The sequence below is a fragment of the Bos mutus genome, unplaced genomic scaffold, assembly GCF_027580195.1.
Source record: "Bos mutus isolate GX-2022 unplaced genomic scaffold, NWIPB_WYAK_1.1 CTG222, whole genome shotgun sequence".
NCBI lineage: Eukaryota > Metazoa > Chordata > Mammalia > Artiodactyla > Bovidae > Bos > Bos mutus.
Window position 1 is genome coordinate 219,821 of NW_027219678.1, and position 27,709 is coordinate 247,529.

At 40.6% G+C, this 27,709-nt stretch overlaps 1 protein-coding gene across 1 annotated transcript in view; it reads right to left on the reverse strand.

Annotated features, from left to right (window-relative positions):
- LOC102287016 (ATP-binding cassette sub-family C member 4) overlaps positions 1-26,926 on the reverse strand; it is a gene marked incomplete at its 5' end in the record, with an annotated part of 101,268 nt that extends 74,342 nt beyond the window's left edge. The window contains 8 exon segments of the mRNA XM_070366866.1: positions 8,360-8,439; positions 12,968-13,114; positions 20,041-20,132; positions 20,859-20,896; positions 21,655-21,795; positions 23,649-23,803; positions 23,806-23,845; positions 26,801-26,926. Coding sequence (XP_070222967.1) covers positions 8,360-8,439; positions 12,968-13,114; positions 20,041-20,132; positions 20,859-20,896; positions 21,655-21,795; positions 23,649-23,803; positions 23,806-23,845; positions 26,801-26,926 — 819 coding nt within the window.
- Between the last annotated feature and the right edge of the window lie 783 nt (positions 26,927-27,709).

Genomic DNA, 27,709 nt, shown 5'->3' on the forward strand with positions numbered 1-27,709 from the left:
AACTCCTGGAGTTCACGCAAACTCATCTCCATCAAGTCGGTGATGCCATCCAGCCATCTCATCCTCTGTCGTTCCCTTCTCCTCCTGCCTCCAATCCCTCCAAGCATCACATCTTTTCCAATGAGTCAACACTTTGTATGAGGTGGCCGAAGTATTGGAGTTTTAGCATTAGCATCAGTCCTTCCAATGAACACCCAGGACTGATCTCCTTTAGGATGGACTGGTTGGATCTCCTTGCAGTCCAAGGGACTCTCAAGAGTCTTCGCCCACACCACAGTTCAAAAGCATCAATTCTTCAGCGCTCAGCTTTCTTCAGAGTCCAACTCTCACATCTATACATGACCACTGGAAAAACAATAGCCTTGACTAGACAGACCTTTGTTGGCAAAATAATGTCTCTGCTTTTCAATATGCCATCTAGGTTGGTCATAACTTTCCTTCCAAGTTGTAAGCGTCTTTTAATTTCATGGCTGCAATCACCATCTGAAGTGATTTTGAAGCCCCCCAAAATAAAGTCTGACATTGTTTCCACTGTTTCCCCATCTGTTTTCCATGAAGTGATGGGACCGGATGCCATGATCTTAGTTTTCCAAATGTTGAGCTTTAAGCCAACTTTTTCACTCTCCTCTTTCACTTTCATCAAGATGCTTTTTAGTTCCTCTTCACTTTCTGCCATAAGGGTGGTGTCATCTGCATATCTGAGGTTATTGATATTTCTCCCGGCAATCTTGATTCCAGCTTGTGCTTCTTCCAGCCCAATGTTTCTCAGGATGTACTCTGAATATAAGTTAAATAAGCAGCATGACAATATACAGCTTTGATGTACTCCTTTTCCTATTTGGAATCAGTCTTTTGTTCCATGTTCAGTTCTAATTGTTGCTTCCTGACCTGCATATAGCTTTCTCAAGAGGCAGGTCAGGTGGTCTGGTATTCCCATCTCTTTCAGAATTTTCCACAGTTTATTGTGATCCACACAATCAAAGGCTTTGGCATAGTTAATAAAGCAGAAATAGGTGCTTTTCTGGAACTCTCTTGCTTTTTCCTTGATCCAGCGGATGTTGGCAATTTGATCTCTGGTTCCTCTGCCTTTTCTAAAACCAGCTTGAACATCTGGAAGTTCACGGTTCATGTATTGCTGAAGCCTGGCTTGGAGAATTTTGAGTATTACTTTACTAGCATGTGAGATGAGTGCAGTTGTGTGGTAGTTTGAGCATTCTTTGGCATTGCCTTTCTTTGGGATTGGAATGAAAACTGACCTTTTCCAGTCCTGTGGCCACTGCTGAGTTTTCCAAATTTGCTGGCATATTGAGTGCAGCACTTTCACAGCATCATCTTTCAGGATTTGGAATAGCTCAACTGGAATTCCATTACCTCCACTAGCTTTGTTAGTAGTGACGCTTTCTAAGGCCCAATTGACTTCACATTCCAGGATGTCTGGTTCTAGGTCAGTGATCACACCATCGTGATTATCTGGGTCATGAAGATCTTTTTTGAACAGTTCTTCTGTGTATTCTTGCCACCTCTTCCTAATATCTTCTGCTTCTCTTAGGTCTCTACCATTTCTGTCCTTTATCGAGCCCATCTTTGCATGAAATGTTCCCTTGTTATCTCTAATTTTGTTGAAGATATCTCTGCTTCTTCTGCTAAGTCACTTCAGTTGTGTCCGACTCTGTGAGACCCCATAGACGGCAGCCCACCAGGCTCCCCTGTCCCTGGGGTTCTCCAGGCAAGAACACTGGAGTAGGTTGCCATTTCCTTCTCCAATGCATGAAAGTGAAAAGTGAAAGGGAATTCGCTCAGTCGTGTCCGACTCTTAGCGACCCTATGGACTGCAACCTACCAGGCTCCTGGATCCATGGGATTCTCCAGGCAAGAGTACTGGAGTGGGGGGCCATTGCCTTCTCCATGAAGATATCTCTAGTCTTTCCCATTCTGTTGTTTTCCTCTATTTCTTTGCATTGATCACTGAGGAAGGCTTTCTTATCTCTCCTTGCTATTCTTTGGAACTCTGAATTCAGATGCTTGTATCTTTCCTTTTCCCCTTTGCTTTTCATTTCTCTTCTTTTTACAGCTATTTGTAAGGCCTCCCCAGACAGCTATTTTGCTTTTTTGCATTTCTTTTCCAATAGGATGGTCTTTATTCCTGTCTCCTGTACAATGTCACAAACCTCAGTCCATAGTTCATCAGGCATTTTATCTATTGGATCTATTCCCTTACATCTATTTCTCAATTCCACTGTATAATCATAAGGGATTTGATTTAGGTTATACCTGAATGACCTAGTGGTTTTTCCTACTTCCTTCACTTTAAGTCTGAATTTGGCAATAAGGAGTTCATGATGTGAGCCACAGTCAGCTCCTGGTCTTGTTTTTGCTTACTGTATAGAGCTTCTCCATCTTTGGCTGCAAAGAATATAATCAATCTGATTTGGGTGTTGACCATCTGGTGATCATGTGTAAGGTCTTCTCTTGTGTTATTGGAAAAGGGTGTTTGCTATGACCAGTGTGTTTTCTTGGCAAAACTCTATTAGCCTTTGCCCTGCTTCATTTCATATTCCAAGGCCAAATTTGCCTGTTACCCCAAGTGTTTCTTGACTTCCTACTTTTGCATTCCAGTCCCCTATAATGACAAGGACATCTTTTTGGGGTGTTAGTTGAAAAGGTCTTGTAGGTCTTCATAGAACCATTCAACTTCAGCTTCTTCAGTGATACTGGTTGGGGCATAGACTTGGATCACTGTGATATTGAATAGTTTGCCTTGGAAATGAACAGAGATTATTCTGTCGTTTTTGAGATTGCAACCAGGTAATGCATTTTGGGCTCTTTTGTTGACCATGATGGCTATTCCATTTCTTCTTAGGGATTCCTGCCCACAGTAGTAGATATAATGATCATCTGAGTTAAATTCACCCATTCCAGTCCATCTTAATTCGCTGATTCCTAAAATGTCGACGTTCACTATTGCCATCTCCTGTTTGACCACTTCCAATTTGCCCTGATTCATGGAAGTGACATTCCAGGTTCCTATGCAATATTGCTCTTTACAGCATCAGACCTTGCTTCTATCATCCGTCACATCCACAACTAGGTATTGTTTTTGTGTTGGCTCCATCCCTTCATTCCTTATGGAGTTATTTCTCCACTGATATCCTGTAGCATATTGGGCACCTACTGACCTGAGGAGTTCCTCTTTCAGTGTCCTATCATTTTGTCTTCAAACTACATACAGCAATGCATAAAAAAGAGGCTACATTTTGACAAAGTAAAGTTTATTCAAGTAATGCAAGTTTAACCTTCAAATACCAATCAGTATAATTCACATTAAAAGAGTTAAGATAAATAATCACATGATTATTTGAAGAGATGTAGAAAAATTATTTGTCCAAATTCAACACTTATTCTTTACTAGTAAAAAAAAAACACAAACAAACAAAATCTTGGCAATTGAGGAGTTAAAGGAAATGTTTTCAATCTGACAATGGATATCTATTTTAAAATTGTAGTTAATATAATTTGTAATGAAGAAATACTGAAATATTTTGCCCCAAGAGTACAAGATTGTCTTATATAATCATTTCTATTCAACACTGTACTGGAAAGTCTAGCTACAACAAGTCAAGAAAAGGAAATAAAAGTCATAAATACTGGAAATGAAGAAACAAAACTGTCATTATTTACAGCTGACATAATTGTATGTGTACAAAATTCTACATAATTAAAAAAAAAAAAAAAAAAACACAAACTCCAGGCAAAGCAAAGCGAATTTATAAATAAATCAACCATATTTCTATAGACTAGCAACAAGAAATTGAATAATGGTATAAAAAAAAAAAATCTAATAGGACTTCCCTGGTGGTCCGAATGGATAAGAATCTACCTGCTAAAGCAGGACACATGGGTTCAATCCCTGGATCTGAAAGATTCCACATAACAAGGAGCAACTAAACCCATGGCCACGCCTACTAACCCCATGCTCTAGAACCAGAGTGCTGCAGCTCTGAAGACCATATGCCCTAGAGTCCATGCTCTGGAATAAGAGAAACTACCACAGTGAGAAGCCCATGCACAGCAACTAGAGAAAGCCCACGCATAGCAACAGAGACCCAGCACAGGCAAAAATAAATAAATACATTTTTTAAAACCCAATAATAGAGTGAAAAAGCAAATATGCATGAATATATTTAACCAGAGAAGTATAAGATGTATATATTAAAAATTAAGAAACATTTCTAAAATCAAACAATACCTAAATAAGTGGAGAGAGACATCATATTTACAGTTGCAGATTCAACATTGTTAAGACTTAGATTCCTCAAATTATCTACAGTTAAAAGGAAATATTAATAAAATTATCAGTGGGTTTTTATGGAAAAAAAAATTGAAAGGCTTCTAAAATTTACACAGAAAAGTATCCAGGATGATAAAACAACCTTGACAAAGGAGTACAAAGTTAGAGGACTTAGACTATGGGTTTCATCTTTTATGAAAATGTACAATAACCAAGATTGCAGTATTGATATAAGGGTAAACATATTAGTGGAACAAAATAAAGTATACAGACACAGACCTACTTGCATAGATTCAAAGGATTGTAACCAAAGTGCTAACTGAATGTAAGAAAGTCATTTAATAAATGTGGCCAAGATGACTGGAAAAAATAAACCTCAACCACTAACTACTCTTCCATACACAAAAGTTAGTGCAAGGTGTATCATTTCCTAAAAAGGTAAAATAACAGGAAAGCTAGACCTGAAAATCAATGAGACTAGAACATTCTCTCCTCATTAATGAAAATGTTTCCTACTGAAATCAGGTAGCATTGATCCCTGTCCCTCTATATGGTCATGCAAAAATGTGATGAATTCTGATTCTGACTGGTAACTAACCATGAGCTAAGCATGCAGTAGAAACCCAACCTTGATCTAGCTTGCTATAGCAAAGAAACAGAACCATTCACAAAATCTTTTCAAAGTAATTCACAATCACTGTCAAAATGTGACAATGTTTTTGGGAAAGATTGCTTCTGAGGATAAATTATGAAGCTAAAGCCAGCAGGACACATTCATAAAGCAAGTTTGCAGAAAATTTTAAAAAAAAAATCAGAATTTTTTTTTTTTTTATTTTTGCATTAAAAGTCCTCTGCCTCTGAATCTCAGCTCACTTCTTATTGGTAAACAATAGAAGCTTTTGCTTATAGGCTGTTTGCATTCAGATGCTCAATGCTGCATTTCTGTGTACAGCTTTTGATAAATTCCTTTCATTTCCAAAATTAACACTTGGATAGAAAAGAAAGTTCCCCACAGGCTTAATCACCGAAAAGCATATAGAATTAAAAAACAAACAAACACCCCACATGAGCAACAATACTGAATGAAGAAAAGGGAACTGAGATGACCCTACATCATTCTTCAGAAACTCAAGTTCACAGAAAAAAAAAGGCTAGATAGAAGGCTCGATTTCTTTTTTTTTTTTCTTAACAAACGTTAAGACAGAGCAATCAACATGTAAAAAGAAAAACTGCCAATCAAAAATGAACCAGATATTTTCTGAGATAACTTTGATCCCATAGTCAAATTACTGGCTTAAAGCCTTTCTATCTAAAAGGAAAGATATAAACATCTGAATGCAGAGTTCCAAAGAATAGCAAGGAGAGATAAGAAAGCCTTCTTCAGCGATCAATGCAAAGAAATAGAGGAAAACAACAGAATGGGAAAGACTAGGGATCTCTTCAGGAAAATCAGAGATACCAAAGGAACATTTCATGCAAAGATGGGCTCAGTAAAAGACAGAAATGGTATGGACCTAACAGAAGCAGAAGATATTAAGAACAGATGGCAAGAATACAGAGAAGAACTGTACAAAAAAGATCTTCACGACCCAGATAATCACAATGGTGTGATCACTGACCTAGAGCCAGACATCCTGGAATGCGAAGTCAAGTGGGCCTTAGAAAGCGTCACTACTAACAAAGCTAGTGGAGGTGATGGAATTCCAGTTGAGCTATTCCAAATCCTGAAAGATGATGCTGTGAAAGTGCTGCACTCAATATGCCAGCAAATTTGGAAAACTCAGCAGTGGCCACAGGACTGGAAAAGGTCAGTTTTCATTCCAATCCCAAAGAAAGGCAATGCCAATGAATGCTCAAACTACCGCACAATTGCACTCATCTCACACACTAGTAAAGTAATGCTCAAAATTCTCCAAGCCAGGCTTCAGCAATATGTGACCCGTGAACTTCCTGATGTTCAAGCTGGTTTTAGAAAAGGCAGAGGAACCAGAGATCAAATTGCCAACATCTGCTGGATCATGGAAAAAGCAAGAGAGTTCCAGAAAAGCACCTATTTCTGCTTTATTGACTATGCCAAAGCCTTTGACTGTATGGATCACAATAAACTGTGGAAAATTCTGAAAGAGATGTGAATACCAAACCACCTAATCTGTCTCTTGAGAAATCTGTATGCAGGTCAGGAAGCAACAGTTGGAACTGGACATTGAACAACAGACTGGTTCCAAATAGGAAAAGAAGTTCGTAAAGGCTGTATATTGTCACCCTGTTTATTTAACTTATGCAGAGTACATAATGAAAAACACTGGACTGGAAGAAACACAAGCTGGAATCAAGACTGCCAGGAGAAATATCAATAACCTCAGATATGCAGATGACACCACCCTTATGGCAGGAATCAAGATTGCCGGGAGAAATATCAATAACCTCAGATATGCAGATGACACCACCCTTATGGCAGAAAGTGAAGAGGAACTCAAAAGCCTCTTGGTGAAAGTGAAACTGGAGAATGAAAAAGTTGGCTTAAAGCTCAACATTCAGAAAACGAAGATCATGGCATCCAGTCCCATCACTTCATGGGAAATAGATGGGGAAACAGTGTCAGACTTTATTTTTCTGGGCTCCAAAGTCACTACAGATGGTGACTGCAGCCATGAAATTAAAAGACGTTTATTCCTTGGAAGGAAAGTTATGACCAACCTAGATAGCATATTCAAAAGCAGAGACATTACTTTGCCAACAAAGGTCCATATAGTCAAGGCTATGGTTTTTCCTGTGGTCATGTATGGATGGGAGAATTGGACTGTGAAGAAGGCTGAGTGCCGAAGAATTGATGCTTTTGAACTGTGATGTTGGAGAAGACTCTTGAGAGTCCCTTGGACTGCAAGGAGATCCAACCAGTCCATTCTGAAGGAGATCAGCCCTGGGATTTCTTTGGAAGGAATGATGCTGAAGCTGAAACTCCAATACTTTGGCCACCTCATGCGAAGAGTTGACTCATTGGAAAAGACTCTGATGCTGGGAGGGATTGGGGGCAAGAGGAGAAGGGGACGACAGAGGATGAGATGGCTGGATGGCATCACTGACTCGATGGACGTGAGTCTGAGTGAACTCCGGGAGTTGGTGATGGACAGGGAGGCCTGGTGTGCTGTGATTCATGGGGTCGCTAAGAGTCGGACACGACTGAGCCACTGATCTGATCTGATCTGATCTGATCTGATTGTCCTTGTTGGGCATCCCAGGTGGCTCAGTGGTAAAAAATTGGCCTGACAATGAAGGAGACGTGGGTTTGATCCCTGGGTCAGGAAGGTCCCCTGGAGAAGGGAATGGCTACTCACTCCAGTATTCCTGCCGGAGAAATCCCATGGACAGAGGAACCTGGAAGGCTACAGTCCATGGGGTCACAAAAGAGTCAGACATGACTTAGTGACTAAACAACAACATTATCCTAGTTAAAGTATTATTTTTACCTTATTTTTACCAATCTTTTCTTTCTAAGTAACCACATCTGGCTTTATCCAAATAAATTGGTACAGTAAATATTTGTCTTATGTGGTAAATCAGTGCATAATTTAGCTTATCTAGGCTATCTTTCCATGAAAGATGGTTGTTTCTGTCATGAAATATGTTCACAGTAAAGGGAATCCACATCAGACACCTGGAAAGCAGAGGGAGAACCATTCATCCAGCATGTCGCTGCTTCAGACTAACCTTGACGTGACTGTGTAGACACTCCTGCCCCAGATGTTACTCATGTTAGCTCAGCCTTCCAATCAGAACAGCACCTTTCTCTAACAAACACAGCCTCTTAGTGAAGATAACAGGACACATCACCAGGCTGAAAAGCCCACCCTCAGCCCCTGTGCGGAGAAGGCAATGGCACCCCACTCCAGTACTCTTGCCTGGAAAATCCCATGGATGGAGGAGCCTGGTAGGCTACAGTCCATAGGGTCGCACAGAGTCGGACATGACTGAAGCGACTTAACAGCAGCAGCAGCAGCCACTGTGAGAAGGCCTTGAGAAACAGGCACTCTTCTGTTCCCTGTGAGAACTCTGACAGGACTGTTTTGTTACCTGGATGAAATCTTGAAATATCAGGGGCAGCAAGTCATCCATATGCCCAATGTCTTTGGAGAAACGATTCAAAATTCTTCCTGCAAGAACAGGACACAAGAAATGACTCATTTCCTCAGATAGGAGCTTTAAGAGAAACAATTCGTGAACAAATAAAAGCAATATTCTTAAAGTATATGTAGTTAGGAACTTCTCTAGTGGCACAGTGTATAAAAATCCGCCTGTCAGTGCAGGAGACATGTGTTTGATTCTTAGGTTGGGATGATCCCATGCAGGAGAAAAGGCAACCCACTCCAGTATCCTTGCTTAGAAAAATCCCATGGACTCAGGAGCATTGCAGGCTACATTCCATGTGGTTGCAAAAGAGTTGGATAAAACTCAGCAACTAAACAACAACAAAATATTAATATATTATAGATTCACATGAAATAAGCTGACATCCAAGGTAAAAAGAAAAAAGAAAATAGGATGAAATTCTACCAAATGACAGTGGGTTGAAACTGAGCTCTGATTTTTTAAAAAATCGGGAGAGTTTTGTGGCAGCATCAGGAAGGGTTGGTGAATTTCAGAATGTTCCCTTCTTTTAGATTCAGTCCATCTAAGATTCACTCCAGTGCTAAACTGGTAATAAACAGTTCCAAAATATGTAAGTTAATCCATATTAATTTTGTTATCCATATAATTTAGTTATCCATATTAATTTTGTTGTGACAATTTTTAAATAAACATAATTATAATCTCTCTTTTATAATTAAGTAACAGAAAAAGATATTTTCTGTATCATACATCAAACCTGGGCTGGTGATTCATTTCATATATGATATTATACCTGTTTCAATGCCATTCTCCCAAATCATCCCACTCTCTCCCTCTCCCACAGAGTCCAAAAGACTGTTTTATACATCTGTGCCTTTTTTGCTATATGGAAAAACCAATACAATCTTGTAAAGTAATTAGTCTCCAGTAAAAAAAATAAATAAATAAATAAAAGTCTTTAGAAGTTCTAAAAAATATATATATAATTTAATTTATATAAATATAAATATAAATATATATATATATATTATTATATATATATATTACTGAGATGACTTTGATCCCATAATCAAATCACTGGCTTCAAGGCTTTGTGTCTTCAATAACTGCTCTCTCTAGTCCATGTTGGGCTTTCCAGGTTGCTCAGTGGTAAAGAATCTACCTGCCAATACAGGGATATAGGTTTGATTCCTGGGTCAGGAAGATCCTCTGGAGAAGGAAATAGCAACCACTCCATTATTCTTGGCTTGGAAATCCCATGGACAGAAGACCCTGGTGGGCTGCAGTTCATGGGGTTGCAAAGAGTGGGACAAGACCTAGCAACTAAACCACCAACTACCATAACTTCTCTGTAATTTTTTTTTTTTTTCCCTCGAGATGATTCATAGCATCTATCATTTTGGGAAATTGTGGATTCTGGTCATTTCCAAATTGTGAGTTTACTACTGGGATAGTAAGTTTTATTTTCAGAGGTGTACAAGATGTGACAAACACAGACTTATGAATAAGCATCTAAGAATATCAGAAGGATGTAGGCAGGAAAACAGAAATATTACTGAATGACTAAGGATCACTTATCATTGATTTTCTTTCCCTTGTCATAATCACAACAATAGCATATACAGAAGGCTGTAGGATTAGAAGATGAGAACGAATTTCTAGTAAATACCTAGTGTGAACTAAAAATGCCACTTGTCATTTCTGTAAACAAAGGTTGCTGCAACCATTATGACTCTGCAGCTACCCCTGCAAGGGCATTGCACCCTTTGGAAACTTGGGATGAGAAAGCATAGGGTACTGGCCCCAGATAGCAGAGGTGCCCATCAAAGGAACTGTAACAGGGAACAGTCAATTTTGACTCCATGTTGAATCTGCTTGACTTTAACTTTAGCTATTCATTGTTTGTGTCAGCAAAGCTTGCCCCTCTGCCTGAATGTTAAATTAAAATGGCTCTTTTTCAGCTCATGGGGAGACAATCTAATCCTCACCATCTGTGAATGGCTGCAGAAAAGAAAAAGTAATACATTTCCTCCTATTTTGCAAAATAAATGGTCTTTTAACTTTACTTCCTCACCTTCTCTCCTTCTTTGTTCTATAAAACAGATGAGCATCCAGACCCCAATAAGATGGTTTTTTGAGGCATTAGTCTGCCATCTTCTCAGTCTGCCAATTTTCCAAACAATGTCATTATTCCTGACCATAATACTTGTCTGTAAGATTTATTGGCCTGTCATGTGGTGAGCAGAGTGAGCTTGAACTCAGGAACATGGCTATACATGGTTTTCTCTTTGTGACATAACATACCAGAAACAAAGTCCACCAGAAACAATCTATTACAAATTCCACTTTCAGAAATAAACACAAGGTAGAGTTTGATTTAATACACCATTAAAAGGGTAAATAACTTATGCCCCTAAACCTTTGCAAATAACCTAGTACTTATTTGGGTTTCTATTTTCTTAAAGGAATGAAGTGAAGTGAAGTCGCTCAGTTGTGTCCGACTCTTTGCCACCCTGTGGACTGTAGCCCACCAGGCTCCTCCGTCCATGGGATTCTCCAGGCCAGAATATTGGAGTGGGTTTCCATTTCCTTCTCCAGGGGATCTTCTGGACCTAGGGATTGAATCCAGGTCTCCTGCATTGCAGGGAGACGCTTTAACCTCTGAGCCACCAGAGAAGCCCTTGAAGGAATGTTCTGATAACAGGTACAGGAGGGAGAGAAAAGACAAAGACACACACTGTATATGCCTGCTGCTCCAGGATTAGTGACTTGAAGATTTAAACTTGGTTCAAAATTCTTGAATAATAAATAAATCAGTATCTGGAGAAGCCTACTGGCCATCAAGAGCCTGGTTAACTGTGGTCGCAAGCATTCAGAGGCTGTGATAAGAGAAATTCAGTCCCATGTGATGCTGCCAAATGTACAACTGTAGTTTTCACACTAACCGGCAAAGCAGAGCAACTTCACAGCCATAATAGCATGGCTATCACTTCCTCACTCCAGCTTCATAATAAGATGAGATTGTGTGGCCCTCTACACTTTACCATCCTGTGTTCCACACAGTGCCTGGACCAAACAACATGTGCTGAAAAAAATCTGCACAAGATGCTGCCCTGAATAATATTATTTAATCCTCACAACAGTCTTATGAAACAGGTAGGGCAGCAGGTATTCCCATTTCACAGGAGAGGAAGTTCCCAAACACTGTGTCATCATCCTCACTAAGGTTCATTGGGTACTGACCCTGTGGTAAGTGCTGTGAATGTATTAACCCCCTTAACGTGCACAATTTCAAATTATTTGTGAGTGTGTTAATAGTATTTTCATTTTATAGGTAAGAAAATGAGACACAGAGAAATTAAATAACTAGCACATAAATATTAACATAACTATAAGTGGCTATTACTGTTAGTAACTATCTCCAGGACTGAATCCAGGAAGTTGGCTCCGGAGTCCATACTTTTTTTTTTTTTTTTTTTTTTAAATTTTTTGGCTGTGCTGTGCAGCATGTGAGATCTTAGTTCCCTGACCAGGGTTTGAACCTGGGCCCCCTACACTGGAAGCACAGAGTCTTAACCACTGGACCAGCAGGGAAGTCCCCAGAGTCCACATTTATAACCATGACAACATCCTGTCTGGAGATTTGCCTATAGTAGCATCTACCTTCTTTGGCCTTGATCACACAGCTAGTTGATGGCCAGGCCAAGGCTACTCCAGTCACATCCTGGCCTCAAAAGGCCCTGTCAATCATCACCTGCATAACAAAGCCTCCCTGGGCCTCAGCACAAGTCTAACCACCCGAACAGAGCGGGCATGTGCACTGATGAACTAGCTCTTCATAGGAACCCAGGTCAAGAGGCTACCTTCAGAAGCAAGACAGGTCGAAGACCTCAAGGAGGAGGAAGCAACCACTAGGAAACCTTCAGGGACACTCTTATTTTATACTGAAGATCCACCTGCTACCTACCACAAGATTCTTAAATGTAACCAAAAGTCTATTATAAAACTAGAAAGCCGATCTTATTGAAGAGGATGTTTACATTTCACTGATCTTATATTTTAATTAATTTTCCATTACCATTTATTTAAACCTCAAAATATGAGCACATGCCAGAGCTCCATGGTACCAGAAATGGATGGGCAGTGAAAGAAAGAAACACACAGCCTGTCTTCTGTAGAGATGTTTCCAGAAGAAAGTCCTTCCTACTTAGCTTAACACTATGTAACACAGCCAGCATTTCAGCAAAACTAGTCAAAAACACTTCAACATATTTACACCATATGTTGGGTGTTTTATATGCCACATGACAAATGGATTCTTAAATCATCCTGCAAAGTAAACATTCATTAATCTTTACAGACATGTACAAGTTGGAATAAAAGCTTATATGCTCCTATATTCAGATTTTCTCTGGTAGGAAAATGTATCAGTCAAGACTTTTGTAGAAAATGAATAAGCATGCACAGTAATTTTCTTCCAAGCATCTCTTCCATTTTCAAATATGAAAATGTACTCAGGCACTAAATGTGTTATATAGACATTATCACTGAGGAACTTGGTGTCTGACTTACCTATTGGATTTCTACTGAAGAACAATACCCGGGCTCTCAAAAGAGTCTCCAACATTTTGTTGTGCAAAGTTTGTGAAGAATTAACAAGGATGTAGAATATCAACAGAGACCTTGTAATGCCAAAAAGGACGGTAGATACAGTTAACCCTGAAATAAAGAAATAACACTTAGCACAAGATCTCTGCCTTATCCTTAATGATGCTAAAGGATTGCAGGCAGTTTACAAAGATCAATTCAGTTCAGTTTAGTCACTCAGTCATGTCCAACTCTTTGCGAACCCATGGACTGCAGCACTCCAGGCTTCTCTGTCCATCACCAATTCCCAAGGCTTGCTCAAACTCATGTCCATCAAGTCAGTGATGCCATCCAACCATCTCATCCTCTGTTATCCCCTTCTCCTTCTGCCTTCAATCTTTCCCAGCATCAGGGTCTTTTCAAATGAGTCAGTTCTTTACATCAGGTGGCCAAAGTATTAGAGTTTCAGCTTCAGCATCAGCCCTTCCAATGAATATTCAGGATTGATTTCCTTCAAGACGGACTGGTTGGATCTCCTAGGTGTACAAGGGACTCTCAAGAGTCCTCTCCAACACCACAGTTCAAAAGCATCAGTTCTTTGGCACTCAGCTTTCTTTAGAGTCCAACTCTCACATCCATACATGACTACTGGAAAAACTATAGCTTTGACTAGATGGACCTTTGTTGGCAAAGTAATGTCTCTGTTTTTTAGTATGCTGTCTAGGTTGGTCATAACTTTTCCTCCAAGGAGCAAGCATCTTTTACGTTCATGGCTGCAGTCACCATCTGCAGTGATTTTGGAGCCCCCAAAAATAAAGTCTGCCACTGTTTTCATTGCTTGCCCATCTATTTGCCATGAAGTGATGGGACAAGATGCCATGACCTTAGTTTTCTGAATGCTGAGTTTTAAACCAACATTTTCACTTTCCTCTTTCACTTTCATCAAGAGGCTCTTTAGTTCTTCTTTGCTTTCTGTCATAAGGGTGGTGCCATCTGCTGTCTGAGGGCACTGATATTTCTCCTGGTAATCTTGATTCCAGCTTGTGCTTCATCCAGCCCAGAATTTCTGATGATATACAGCATTTCTCATAACGTATATAAGTTAAATAAGCAGGGTGACAGTACACAGTCTTGATGTACTCCTATTGACGTATTGTGTGTTTTATTCTATATATAAAATTTATATAGAAACTTACATATATAGGATAAATAAATTTTATATATGTAAATATATAAAGTAAATTCTGTAAGAGTTTAATGCTTTGACACAAATACATTTATAGTTCAGTTCAGTCTCTCAGTCGTGTCTGATTCTTTGTGACCCCATGAATCGCAGCACACCAGGCTTCCCTGTCCATCACCAACTCCCAGAGTTTACTCAGACTCACGTCCATCAAGTCAACGATGCCATCCAGCCATCTCATCCTCTGTTGCCCCCTTCTCCTCCTGCCCCCAATCCCTCCCAGCATTAGAGTATTTTCCAATGTGTCAACTATTTGCATGAGGTGGCCAAAGTACTGGAGTTTCAGCTTCACCATCAGTCCTTCCAAAGAAATCCCAGGGCTGATCTCCTTCAGAATGGACTGGTTGGATCTTGCAGTCCAAGGGACTCTCAAGAGTCTTCTCCAACACCACAGTTCAAAAGCTTCAATTCTTCAGCGCTCAGCTTTCTTCACAGTCCAAATCTCACATCCAAACATGACCATAGGAAAAACCATAGCCTTGACTAGATGGACCTTTGCTGGCAAAGTAATGTCTCTGATTTTCAATATGCTATCTAGGTTGGTCATAACTTTTATTCCAAGGAGTAAGCGTCTTTTAATTTCATGGCTGCAATCACCATCTGAAGTGATTTTGGAGCCCCCAAAATAAAGTCTGACACTGCTTCCACTGTTTCCCCATCTATTTCCCATGAAGTGATGGGACCGGATGCCATGATCTTCATTTTCTGAATGTTGAGCTTTAAGCCAACTCTTTCACTCTGCACTTTCACTTTCATCAAGAGGCTTTTAGTTCCTCTTCACTTTCTTCCATAAGGGTGGTGTCATCTGCATATCTGAGGTTATTGATTTTTCTCCCGGCAATCTTGATTCCAGCTTGTGCTTCTTCCAGCCCAGCATTTCTCAGGATGTACTCTGCATATAAGTTAAATAAGCAGGGTGACAATATACAGCCTTGATGTACTCCTTTTCCTATTTGGAACCAGTGTGTTGTTACATGTCCAGTTCTAACTGTTGCTTCCTGACCTGCATATAGGTTTCTCAAGAGACAGGTCAGGTGGTCTGGTATTCCCATCTCTGTAAGAATTTTCCACAGTTTATTGTGATCCACACAGTCAAAGGCTTTGGCATAGTCAATAAAACAGAAATAGATGTTTTTCTGGAACTCTCTTGCTTTTTCCTTGATCCAGTGGATGTTGGCAATTTGATCTCTGGTTCCTCTGCCTTTTCTGAAACCAGTCTGAACATTAGGAAGTTCACGGTTCACATATTGCTGAAGCCTGGCTTGGAGAATTTTGAGCATTACTTTACTAGCATGTGAGATGAGTGCAATTATGTGGTAGTTTGAGCATTCTTTGGCATTGCCTTTCTTTGGGATTGGAATAAAAACTGACCTTTTCCAGTCCTATAAAGAAGAATATAAAAATCAATGTTTTCCTCTCAGTAAATAGCAACATGAGGGGAGGGAATCATGTGTAAACTACAGTTTCATTTTAGGCTTTCCTAATTCAATTACAAATTCTAAAAAATTTTCACAAGATTGATAATTATAAAAAGCAGTTGATCTTCCTTTTTCCACATTTCAAATTTCACTATTTACTTCATGTCCTGTAATCTAAAACTGAGGCATGCTCTGGTACCAGCAGGTGAATTAAGAGGAATAGGGTAAATGATTTACCATTTCCTTATAATTTACAAGGAAATTTACTTCCATGTAAACTAGCTTCTTAAGAACCTACTGTATAGCACAGGGAACTCTAGTCAATGTTATGTGGTGACCTAAATGGGAAGGAAATCTAGCAAAGAGAGATGATACATTTATAATTGGTTCACTTTGCTGTACAACATAACATTGGAGAGCAACTATAGTGTAATAAAATTTAAAATATTAAATATAAAGTAGCTACTTCTATGCCCAAGTAGCTTTAAAGAGTATGAAAAGACCATGTTAAGTTGCAAGTGGACAATCTCTTTAAATAATTGAATTGCAAGAAACTACAAATTATATTATGATGTGAGATAATTAATCTAAACAAGCAATTAATCCCTAAGTGTTTTGTAGACGCTCAAAGCATTTGCAAATAAAGACAATCATTTAAATTTGTTTATCAATGACATAAATGAACACTTCTATGCATATAAAAATTAAAACAGCCCTCCAAACATCTCATCAATTCACAGTGCTAAATAGAGTTGGGAGAACTTCTGTAATAAATACTCCATCAAGCATTTTTTATTTTTCATTCAGCTGACCAGTGTTATTTAAATTCTGAAAGCTGCTCAAATTCCTGAATTCTATCAGTAGGGATTTGCCTTAGCCCACCACCCCATATGAAGGTATAACAGAATCCCTTCTTCTTCCTTAAGCCCTCCTTATCCACCAATTCAGAACGTAAATAGCTGGTGGATTCAAGTTTCTTAGCAAGTGATCAACTAAATAAATACCAAATTTCAAAGAGTGGAATTTTACACTAATTCACTCTTTTGTAGAAAACTTGTACAGGCACTTCCTATGAGGATATTTGAGTTTAAAAAAAAAAATTATTGGGTTATAGTTGCTTTATAATGTTGTGTTAGCTTCTGTTGTACAAGGAAGTGAATCAGCTCTATATTTACATATAACTCCTCCCTTTTGGACCTCCGTCCCCTGCACCCCTGTCCTGTAGGTCATCACAGAGCACAGAGCTGAGCTCCCTGTGCTATACAGCAGCTTTCAACTAGCTATCTGTTTTATGCATGGTAGTGTATATATGTCAATCCTAATCTCCAAATTCATCTTCCTCACCTCCACACCCCTCGCTGTGTTCACACGTCTATTCTCTACATCTACAACTCTATTCAGTTCAGTTCAGTGGCTCAGTTGTGTCTGACTCTTTGCGACCCCATGAATCGCAACACGCCAGGCCTCCCTATCCATCACCATCTCCCGGAGTTCACTGAGACTCACGTCCATTGAGTCAGTGATGCCATCCAGCCATCTCATCCTCTGTTGTCCCCTTCTCCTCCTGCCCCCAATCCCTCCAAGCATCAGAGTCTTTTCCAATGAGTCAACTCTTCACATGAGGTGGCCAAAGTACTGGAGTTTCAGCTTTAGCATCATTCCTTCCAAAGAAATCCCAGGGCTGATCTCCTTCAGAATGGACTGGTTGGATCTCCTTGCAGTCCAAGGGACTCTCAAGAGTCTTCTCCAACACCACAGTTCAAAAGCATCAGTTCTCTGGCTCTCAGCTTTCTTCACCGTCCAACTCTCACATCCATACATGACCATAGGAAAAACCATAGCTTGACTAGACGAACCTTTGTTGGCAAAGTAATGTCTCTGCTTTTGAATATGCTATCTAGGTTGGTCATAACTTTCCTTCCAAGGAGTAAACGTCTTTTAATTTAATGGCTGCAGTAACCATTTGCAGTGATTTTGGAGCCCAGAAAAACAAAGTCTGACACTTTTCCCCATCTATTTCCCATGAAGTGATGGGACCGGATGCCATGATCTTCGTTTTTTGAATGTTGAGCTTTAAGCCAACTTTTTCACTCTCATCTTTCACTTTCATTAAGAGGCTTTTTAGTTCCGCCTCATTTTCTGCCATAAGGGTGGTGTCATCTGCATATCTGAGTTTATTGATATTTCTCCCGGCAATCTTGATTCCAGCTTTTGTTTCTTCCAGTCCAGCGTTTCAACTCTATTCCTGCCTTTCAAATAGGTTTATCTATACTATTTTTCTAGATTCCATATATATGCATTAATATAACCTTTTTTTGTTTGTTTTTCTCTTTCTGACTTACTTTACTCTGTATGATAGACTCTAGGTCCATCCATGTCTCTACAAATGACCAAATTTTGTTCATTTCTATGAATGAGTAATAATCCAGTGTACATATGTACCATAAATGAGATGAAAAGATAACTCCGAGAATGGGAGAAAATAACTTCAAATTAAGCAACTGACCTTGGAAGAGCAATCTAGAGAGCATATTAAAAGCCAAAGACATTACTTTGCCAATAAAGGTCCATCTAGTCAAAGCCATGCTTTTTCCAGTAGTCATGTATCGATATGAGAGTTGGAGTATAAAAAAAGCTGATCGCTGAAGAATTGATGCTTTTGAATTATGGTGTTGGAGAAGACTCTTGAGAGTCCCTTGGACTGCAAGGAGATCCAACCAGTCCATCCTAAAGGAAATAAGTCCTGAATATTCATAGGAAGGGCTGATGCTGAAGCTGAAACTCCAATACTTTGGCCACCTGATGCAAAGAAGTGACTCATTTGAAAAGACCCTGATGCTGGGTAAGATTGAAGGTGGAGGGAGAAGGAGATGACAGAGGATGTGATAGTTGGATGGCATCACCAAGTCAATGGACATGAGTTTGAGTAAGCTCTGGGAGTTCATGATGGACCTCCCTGGTAGCTCAGATGGTAAAGCGGTAAAGCCTACAGTGTGGGAGATCTGTGTTCAATTCCTGGGTTGGGAAGATCTCCTGGAGAAGGAAATGGCAACCCACTCCAGTATTCTTGCCTGGAAAATCCCGTGGATGGAAAAGCCTGGTAGGCTATAGTCCATGGGGTTGCAAAGAGTTGGACACAACTGAGCAACTTCACTTTCACTTCTTCTGGGAGTTTGTGATGGACAGGGAAGCCTGGCGTGCTGTAGTTCATGGGGTCGCAAAGAGTCAGACACAACTGAGCAACTGAACTGAACTGAAGCACAAATAGTTCATGCAGCCCAATATTAAAACACACACACACACACACACACACACACACAACCCAATCAAAAAATGGACAGGAAATCTAAACAGACATTTCTCCAAAGAAGACATACAGTTGGCCAAGTGCACATGAAAATACATTCAACATCACTATTAGAGAAGTACAGACCAAAAGTACAATAAGGTATCACCTCACACCAGTCAGAATGACCATCATCAAAAAAATACACAAACAATAAATACTAGAGAGGGTGTGGAGAAAAGGGAATGCTTTTGGACTGTTGGCAGGAACATAAATTGATACAGCTGCTATGGACAACAGTATGGAGGTTCTTCAAAAAACTAAAAACAGAAATACTGTATGACTCAGCAGTCCCACTACTGGGCAAATACCCTGAGAAAAGCATAATTCAAAAAGATGGATGCACCCCAATGTTCACAGCAGCACTATTTACAAAATTCAGGACGTGGAAGCAACCTAAATGTCCATCAACAGGTGAATGGATAAAGAAGGTATTTAAAATTTTAGCTGAAGATATCCTTTAAATATCATGTAATGCTATATATATTCTAAACCCTCTTGTGAATATAATCATGTTAATATTAGTCTGGCAAGCCATATGTTAAACTAATCATTTTGGGAGGAGATAACACCGATCTCAAAGTAAGAAAGAGAAGGAATCCTAATCCGAGGCACTGGATTTCCCCTGCTTAGCTTCTCAAGCAATTAGTGAATCTCAAGAGATGAGCAGTGTGGTGAAGGATCAAGGTGAACCACAGGGTGGGGATCCATTTCTAATCCCCTTGCCCATCCATATAATGATATAAGATTTAGCAAAAGCAACCTATGAGAATATAAATAACAATATATTTCCAGTGACTGATTTCCAAATGTGCAATTCTGGTATAACTACCAAAATCCAGTACACAGCAAATTAAGAGTCTTCATTCAATTTCTTTTCTTCTAGTAGATCTTTAAAATAATTATTCTAATTAACTCACAGAGTAAATGCAACTCAGACACTTAAACTGTTAAGACATTACTCAATTACTCTAGAAGTCCTTGTTGCTCACATGGACTCATTGTAAGTACCTTAAACTCTGGTTCAAAAGAGCAGATGACTCAACTTTACCTGAATAAACTCCTAAGAACCAGTTCAGAACAAGCATCACATTGACATCTTTTACTAAAGCCCCAGAATACAGGTCACTTTGTACATTCGCCCTGTGGAACAAGGAAGAAAAAATATTATACTATACATATACATAGAATTAACACAAATATCAAAAAAGTTACCTCAATTCGAGAAATGTATTTGTGCTGGAAATTGTTTCCCAACTCACAAGCCCCTGTGGTGTCTCTCTGTTAAATATTTGAATCATGACTTTCAGTTCTCAAAATTGTCTATGAAGATAGACTTAGAAAATGAACTTATGGTTGCTAAGTTCATTTTAGCTTCCCCTCTAACTATGGGGAAGTATAGTTAGAGAGTTTGGGATGGTCATGCACAAACTGCTATATTTAAAATAGATAACCAACGAGGACTTATTGTACAGCACGTGGAACTCTGCTCAGTGTTATGAGGCAGCCTGGATGGGAGGGGTTTGGGGGGAGAATGGATACATATAGATGTATGGTTGAATCTCTTGCTGTTCATCTGAACATTGTTAATATCACAACAGTGTTAATCAGCTATATCTCAATACAAAGTTAAAAGTTCTAACAAAAGAAAAAAAGTTGTCTGTGAAGAAGCTGCTTAAAGAAGGGACATGAGGAGAGACAACCAGGGAATCATATTCCACCCACAAGAAGTTTAATTTTAATTCAGGCAAACTACGTGAGGGTCAGAAGAGGAGGCTGAACAAGCCTCACCTCTCCCCCTGACTCTGTGGGGAAGTGAAGCTTTGTGTAGACTTCAGAGCACTTTGGGTCAGACCAGGAATCACTCACCAGTCTGTAAGCCACCAGTCCTGCAGGACATAGGCAACCTGGAGCAGGAAACAACAGTCACTCACACACTGACATCGCTGAGCCCTCATACCCCGCTCACTAGGATGAGGGGCAGAAAGGCTCCAGAACAAAGGACCACGGAGAAGGTTCTTCCGGCTCCTATCTGCACCAAACCTCACACCCCAGATGACCACAGGTGAGTACATGTTTCATTTTTAAATCTTTAAAACATATTCTCTTTTCCCTAGAAAACTTTGCTCCCACATATAATGTGTTTCAATACAAATCCAAGTGAACCTCAAAATGCAATAATAGCAGTACAAATGTTGGGATTTTTCAAAGGAAAAATCTTGACAAGTACTATGATGGTCAGTTTTCTGTGTCAGCTTGGCCAGGACAGTCTCCAGTGATTCAACCAACACTCATCTAGATGTTGCTGTGAAGGTATTTTGTGGATGTGGTTCACATCCATCATTAGAACTTAAGTAGAGGAGATCACCCTTAACACTGTGGTGGCCTCATCAAGTCAGACAAAGGCCTGAGAGCAAAACCTGAGGCTTTCTGGAGGAGGAAGAAATTCTGCCTCAAGATATCAGGGTCAGCTCCTGCCTGAGGTTCCAGCCTGCAGGCCTGCCTTTCTGATTTCACATTCAACCAGCTAGATCCCAAAACATCATAAGTCAATTCTGTGAGATAAATCTCTTAACACACATTTAAAAATAATTATAAAATATAATATAAATAGTATGTAAACATCAAACTAAGAGCACAAGCCAAAATAAATGCCCTTACATACCTGAGCTGCAAAGCTTACTAGAATAAAGAAGATGATGACAGGCCAGTCAGCACCAGCTGTGAAATAATTCTTATAGGTCTTAAAACCAACTTTTCCTTCCAAATGGCCCTCTAGAGGTAGTGTAACCTGTATATTCTCAGTCTAGAAGGGAAAAATGACAGTGAGAGATGAAATTTTGAAAGAGATGAAATTTTAAACAATGAGCCCCAAATTGCAAGAGTTCAACAACGCCCTCCACCGCAAAGCTGTGGGGAAACCGATACATCTCATACACTGGTAGAAGTGCAACACGATCCATCTCCTACAGAGAAGGGAGTGGGAATATCTGGCCAAACCACATATGCATTTACCCCTGGACCCAGCCATTCCACTCCTAGGAATTTATAAGAAATAGGGAAACATCATTTGCATGAGGTCATTCCCTGTTGGATGACTTTGCTTAAAGTAGATCATGCCTCTTAGCACATGCATGAAAGTAAAGTCACTCAGTCGTGTCCAACTCTTTCCGACCCCATGGACTGTAGCCTACCAGGCTCCTCTGTCCATGGGATTTTCCAGGCAATAGTACTGGAGTGGATTGCCATTTCCTTCTCTAGGGGATCTTCCTGACCCAGGGATTGAACCCAGGTCTCCCGCATTGTAAACAGACGCTTTACTGTCTGAGCCACCAGGGAAGTCCATAGCACATGCATAACACAATCAATTAATGTATAAATGCAGAAGCTTGCTCTAAAATAATACACAAAATGATATGGAGCTGATGTATCCTGCTATATGACTTGTGTCACTCAATAATAAAAATATAAAACATACTTGGGTCTCAAAATACTGGCCAAACACAGTAAACTGAGTTGACAGAGAGAGTTGGAGTAATATGAGTTTGGACAGCACATGACAAGCATAAGATCTGAATCTATTTGGTTCCTAAATTTCAGAGAGTGATTCCTGAGTGTGGAATGTGAGGGACCAATCCGAACACTTATCAGAATCATCCAGGCTCTTGGGTTTGGATATAAAAGAATATCTGTGTATGTTTTTAAGGGAGATCTAGTGCATTTCTGAATTTCTGATTGGAGGACTTAAAATGCATTATAGAGTCACTGGAGCCACGGATATCCTTGGCTCTATGCTGGCCACTGTGATTCAAGATCAATAAGATGTGGTCAGTCTTGACTGGTAAGAAAGGAGGATGGGAACTAACTCCAGAGTGTCTACCATGTATCAGGGCCTTTGAACACACTACCTCTGATTTATGACAAACCTTCTGACAAAATAATATTATCAGTCATCTGCAGTGCCAGAACATTCCAACATATAGGGAAAGTAGCCAATTTAATGGAGAAGGCAATGGCACCCCACTCCAGTACTCTTGCCTGGAAAATCCCACGGATGGAGGAGCCTGGTGGGCTGCAGTCCATGGGTTCACTGGGAGTCGGACACGACTGAGCGACTTCACTTTCACTTTTCACTTTCATGCATTGGAGAAGGAAATGGCAACCCACTCCAGTGTTCTTGCCTGGAGAATCCCAGGGACAGGGGAGCCTGGTGGGCTGCAGTCTATGGGGTCGCACAGAGTCGGACACGACTGAAGCGACTTAGCAGCTGCAGCAGCCGACTTAATGTAGTCACAGCAGGACTCAGTCTAAGGGGTTCTTAACATTAAGCCTCTGGGTGCATAAGGGAAGCCAGGGACCTTCAGAGCAAGTAGTACGTAACTAAGGTAAACTGAAGAGTTATCAATCAGTGTGAGGCACATATACCCCGAAATTCACAGCAGTGCACCCACTACTGATCTCCATAAGATCCTCCATCCTACACTCAAAGGAGAGCTCCAAGCAGGCTTTCTTCCTTCATACCAATTCCATGGAACAAGACTTTTGAAACCTTAGGGTCTACCTGGGGACAAATGAAGAATCAGGAGCAGAGCAGACTGAAGGTCCACAAGGCCACCAAGAGCACACAGACTCGGGCACCCTGCAGGATGAGAAACTCACATCTTGGTCTTCTGGAGCCACATCTTTCAACGAGGGTCTGGGAGACTGGAGAGACTGACCCAAAGACTCGGAGATCAGAGTGGGAGTTCCTGGAATTGGAGATGGTTCAGACTGCTCATTCTCCTTCTCAAAAAGGGAAAAAATATCTACCCCGGTTTCAGGAACTCAGAGTAAGTCCCCCTTTTCACCGTTTTGCCCTGAAATAAAAAAAAAAAAAATTGAGGGGATTTAATTTATATTTGATAATATTAAACCAACTTAAATACTAATAAAAAAAAAAGCTTATCTGGTCTTAAATTATGATTTTTGAAAAAAAAAAAAAAAAAAGATCCCTGGGTCTAGAATACTTGCTGAGAAATCTAATTCAGGCAACTCGACACAGAACTGAGCATTGTGTTCTCTGCCAAACCCTGTGTTAGGTGTTGGATGATGTGAAAGAAATGTGTTCTCATCTGTTAAAAATGGAGGCCCTTTGACATAAGTACCCTGGGCACTTAGGGAAGCAAGAAGCATAGAAGTTGGTGTGAAGATTGGCACAGTCTTTTTAGACATCATAGGAATTGAGAGAAGCCTCATGTGACAAGCAGAATTTTAAAAAATAGTCAACTGGGAAGAATATTCCAGGAGAAAGTTAAACTTGACCCATAAACACATATACATAGGTAAGGGTCACTCAGCAAATCTTTGCTGACCGCTGTCATAGTATCACGTGTCCCACTGGGATAAGACACGCAGGAATCAGTCCTGGACAGAGAACCCACGAGATGCATCTTCATGATCTGTCCAACTGCCCCACACACTCAGGAAGTTCTCAACTGAAAATTCAGTATTCCAATTGTTCAAGTAATTAAACAAGGAGGCTATGAGTCTCTAAAGCCTTGGCAGCCTGTGCCCACAAACCAAAATCTAAGCCAGAATCAAGGCACTTACTCCTCTCATCCTATTCCCTGAGGTGAGCCACTGGGAGAAACCCAGTGAAGCCTTTGGGTACCATCTGATACTGCAGAACTAGAAAGTTATGCAGGATATAGTATGTCTTGTTCCACTTGGGAGGTGAAATTCTCACACCTCTTTAATGAAATCACCACTCACCACTTCATATCTGTAATATGCACAATGAAATGACTAGTGGTACAAAGACAGAAATTTCACCCAGCAGCCTAGCACTGACAATTCCAAGAGGACAAGGGGGCAGCCATACCCTCTCTGCTGTGAGAGAGGGACCAGACAAACAGTGAGGATGGACCGCAACTCATCCAGGAGTACTCACCAGTGGACAAATAGTTGTTTTGTTAGTACTAAATTGGGGGTAGTGTCTTCAAAGGAGGCCATAAGGGGGCCCCAAAACATCTAGGGACTGGTTACATAGGTTATTCTTTGCTCATAACACTGTCAACACTGGGTTTGCACTCTAGAATCACCCCCTCTGAACATGAAATCAACTGCTCTCAACCTTGAAAACCTTATCCCCACCTGGAAGAATGAAGAAGAGGCGACACACGGAACTGCTTTCAGAGAGAGAGAGGTTCTGCGTTTTAATAATCTTTCTTAGAGCAGAATTTCATTTCATAAGTCAGGGATCTGACCAAGAGCCTGTATAACAGGCAGGGGTTAACGGCAGAAGTGCTGAGGCCCAGGGGCAAATGAGCCAAGGAGTGAAGCATCAAACTACCACCAAATCTGCAAACTTCTCACTACTCTCCACCCCACCCCCAGTCATGCTAGGAGCTGTGGACTGGATGGTGGCTTCTCCTCAAAAAGACAACTTCCAACATGACACCTGTGAACACAACCTTATTTGGAAAAAGGGTCTTTGCAGATGTAATAAAGTTAAGATGAGGTCACACTGGAGCAGGGTGACCCTACATCCACTTGATGTAAGGGTCTGATGTCCCTATGAGAAGAGACTCAGACATGAGAACAATGGCCATATGACATTAGAAGCAGAAACCACAGCACTGCAGCTGGAAGCCAACAAACACAAGGAAGGCTGGTGAGCATCAGAGGCTAGAAGGAAGAATTGTCCCCTGGAGCCTTCAGGGAGAGCACAGCCCTGCCAGCACCTGGATTTGGGATCCGTAGTCTGCAGAACAGGGATACAATAAATTTCTGTTGTTTAAAGTCACCCAGCTTTGTGACAGTAGCTCTAGAAACTGATACTCTAGCCTGAGCCCACACTTCTGGTCTCCTCAACTTTACTAAGCCTTGTAACTGCTTCTTTTGTCACCCCTCCAGTGCCCAGCAGGACTTTCTTAACTCCCACATCAGACCACATATCTCCTCTGCTCTGGACCATCCAAGGCTTCCATCCCACTTCTGGTCCCCTGCCCACTGCTTGGAGACAAGCTCCCTCCCGTCCCCCTGCTCACTCTCCTCAGACACGCTGGTCTTCCTGCTGTTCCTCCAACCTGCCAGGTCAGCTCCTTCCTGAGGACTCCCTGCCTTAGACCCCCTCCCCCAGGTGACTGTGTGGCCCCCACCTTCATGTCACTCAGACCTTGTGAGGCACCAGCTCCTCAGGGAAGGAGCCAGGATGTCACCTTCTCTGTCACATCCTCCCCATAAGAACAGGAGCTCCATGAAGGCAGGTGCTTGTCCTCCTGCTGCATAGGCTCCCACACATATCAGACACATAGAGACCTGGGCAGTGAGACCAGCGACTGGTGACACCAGCAGAGTGGGCATCTCTGACCCAGGTGCTCAGCTACCCAGCCTCACTTTTGGTGCTAATAGAAGATGCTCTTTAGACAAACTGCACATGATAATCGCATGGGTACAGACAGGTCTTAGTATCTCTAATTTCTAAGTAATACACTTTGACTTAAGTCATGGAAGAGGAAAATAAAAAGTTCTAAATAAAATTGCATCATTATCCTTAACAGATTTCATTAGAACAGTGATGATTCAATAACCCTGTGTTTGCAATTTTATACACTTTAGCGTTTATGTGGCTTAAAGGATAGTAGTGACATTTCTACAGGTCTTTGGATTCATGCCTCAAGGCATGAACACCAACTCTTAGAAAAAGGGGGCAAAAAACTGAGGGAGAAGAGGGCATTTATCATGAATCCAAGGACAGTGACCTCCAGAGAGGTGTGTCTTTGAACATACCTGAGTGCTAGCAATTCCCCAGACTTCTATAAATTACTTACATCTTTCAGTATCAGAATCTGACTTGCATACTTTAGGTACTGCAGCTGATGAGTCACTAAGATTGTGATCTTCTCCTTCAAGGCCTGACGAATACACCTACAAATGTAAAAGACACAGTAAGCAAAAGCACATTAATGGGGGTGCTTCACACTGGAAACTTGTATTTTGAAAACAGTGAGACAAAGACAGTCAAAGATCTTTAAGTTAAATACCAAGTCAATAATAAAAATTAAATAAACATAAATCAATTAATCTTACTAGGTTCTTAAATTTATCAGTAGCAAGCTTGAACCTAGCTCTGCTTAAAAATTCTGAAAAAGAGTCCAGTGAAGGAGGCACCAACAGCTGAGTATTTTTTTCCCCTAAAATTCAGCTTAACAATTATTTACATGTTCCATAAAGAAAAACAACTGAGTAATACTGAGATTCCAAAATTTGACTGAACTAAAAGACTATCTTAATGCTATGTGGGAATTGGAGGAGAGGAATCTATATAATATAAAAATGTGTACATTCTTAGATAGCTTTTTAGGTTATTATTTATAATTAATGATGTAAATATTAGCAACAAAAAATAATAGATTCTTTAATAGCACCTTTGTCAGAGTGTGTTTTCTATACTGCTGTTGGTGCTAAGTCACGTCAGTCGTGTCCAACTCTGTGCGACCCCATAGACGGCAGCCCACCAGGCTCCCCTGTCCCTGGGATTCTCCAGGCAAGAACACTGGAGTGGGTTGCCATTTCCTTCTCCAGTGCATGAAAGTGGAAAGTGAAAGGGAAGTCGCTCAGTCGTGTCCAACTCCCAGTGACCCCATGGACTGCAGCCTACCAGGCTCCTCTGTCCATGAGATTTTCCAGGCAAGAGTACTGAAGTGGGGTGCCATTGCCTTCTCTGGTTTTCTAGACAC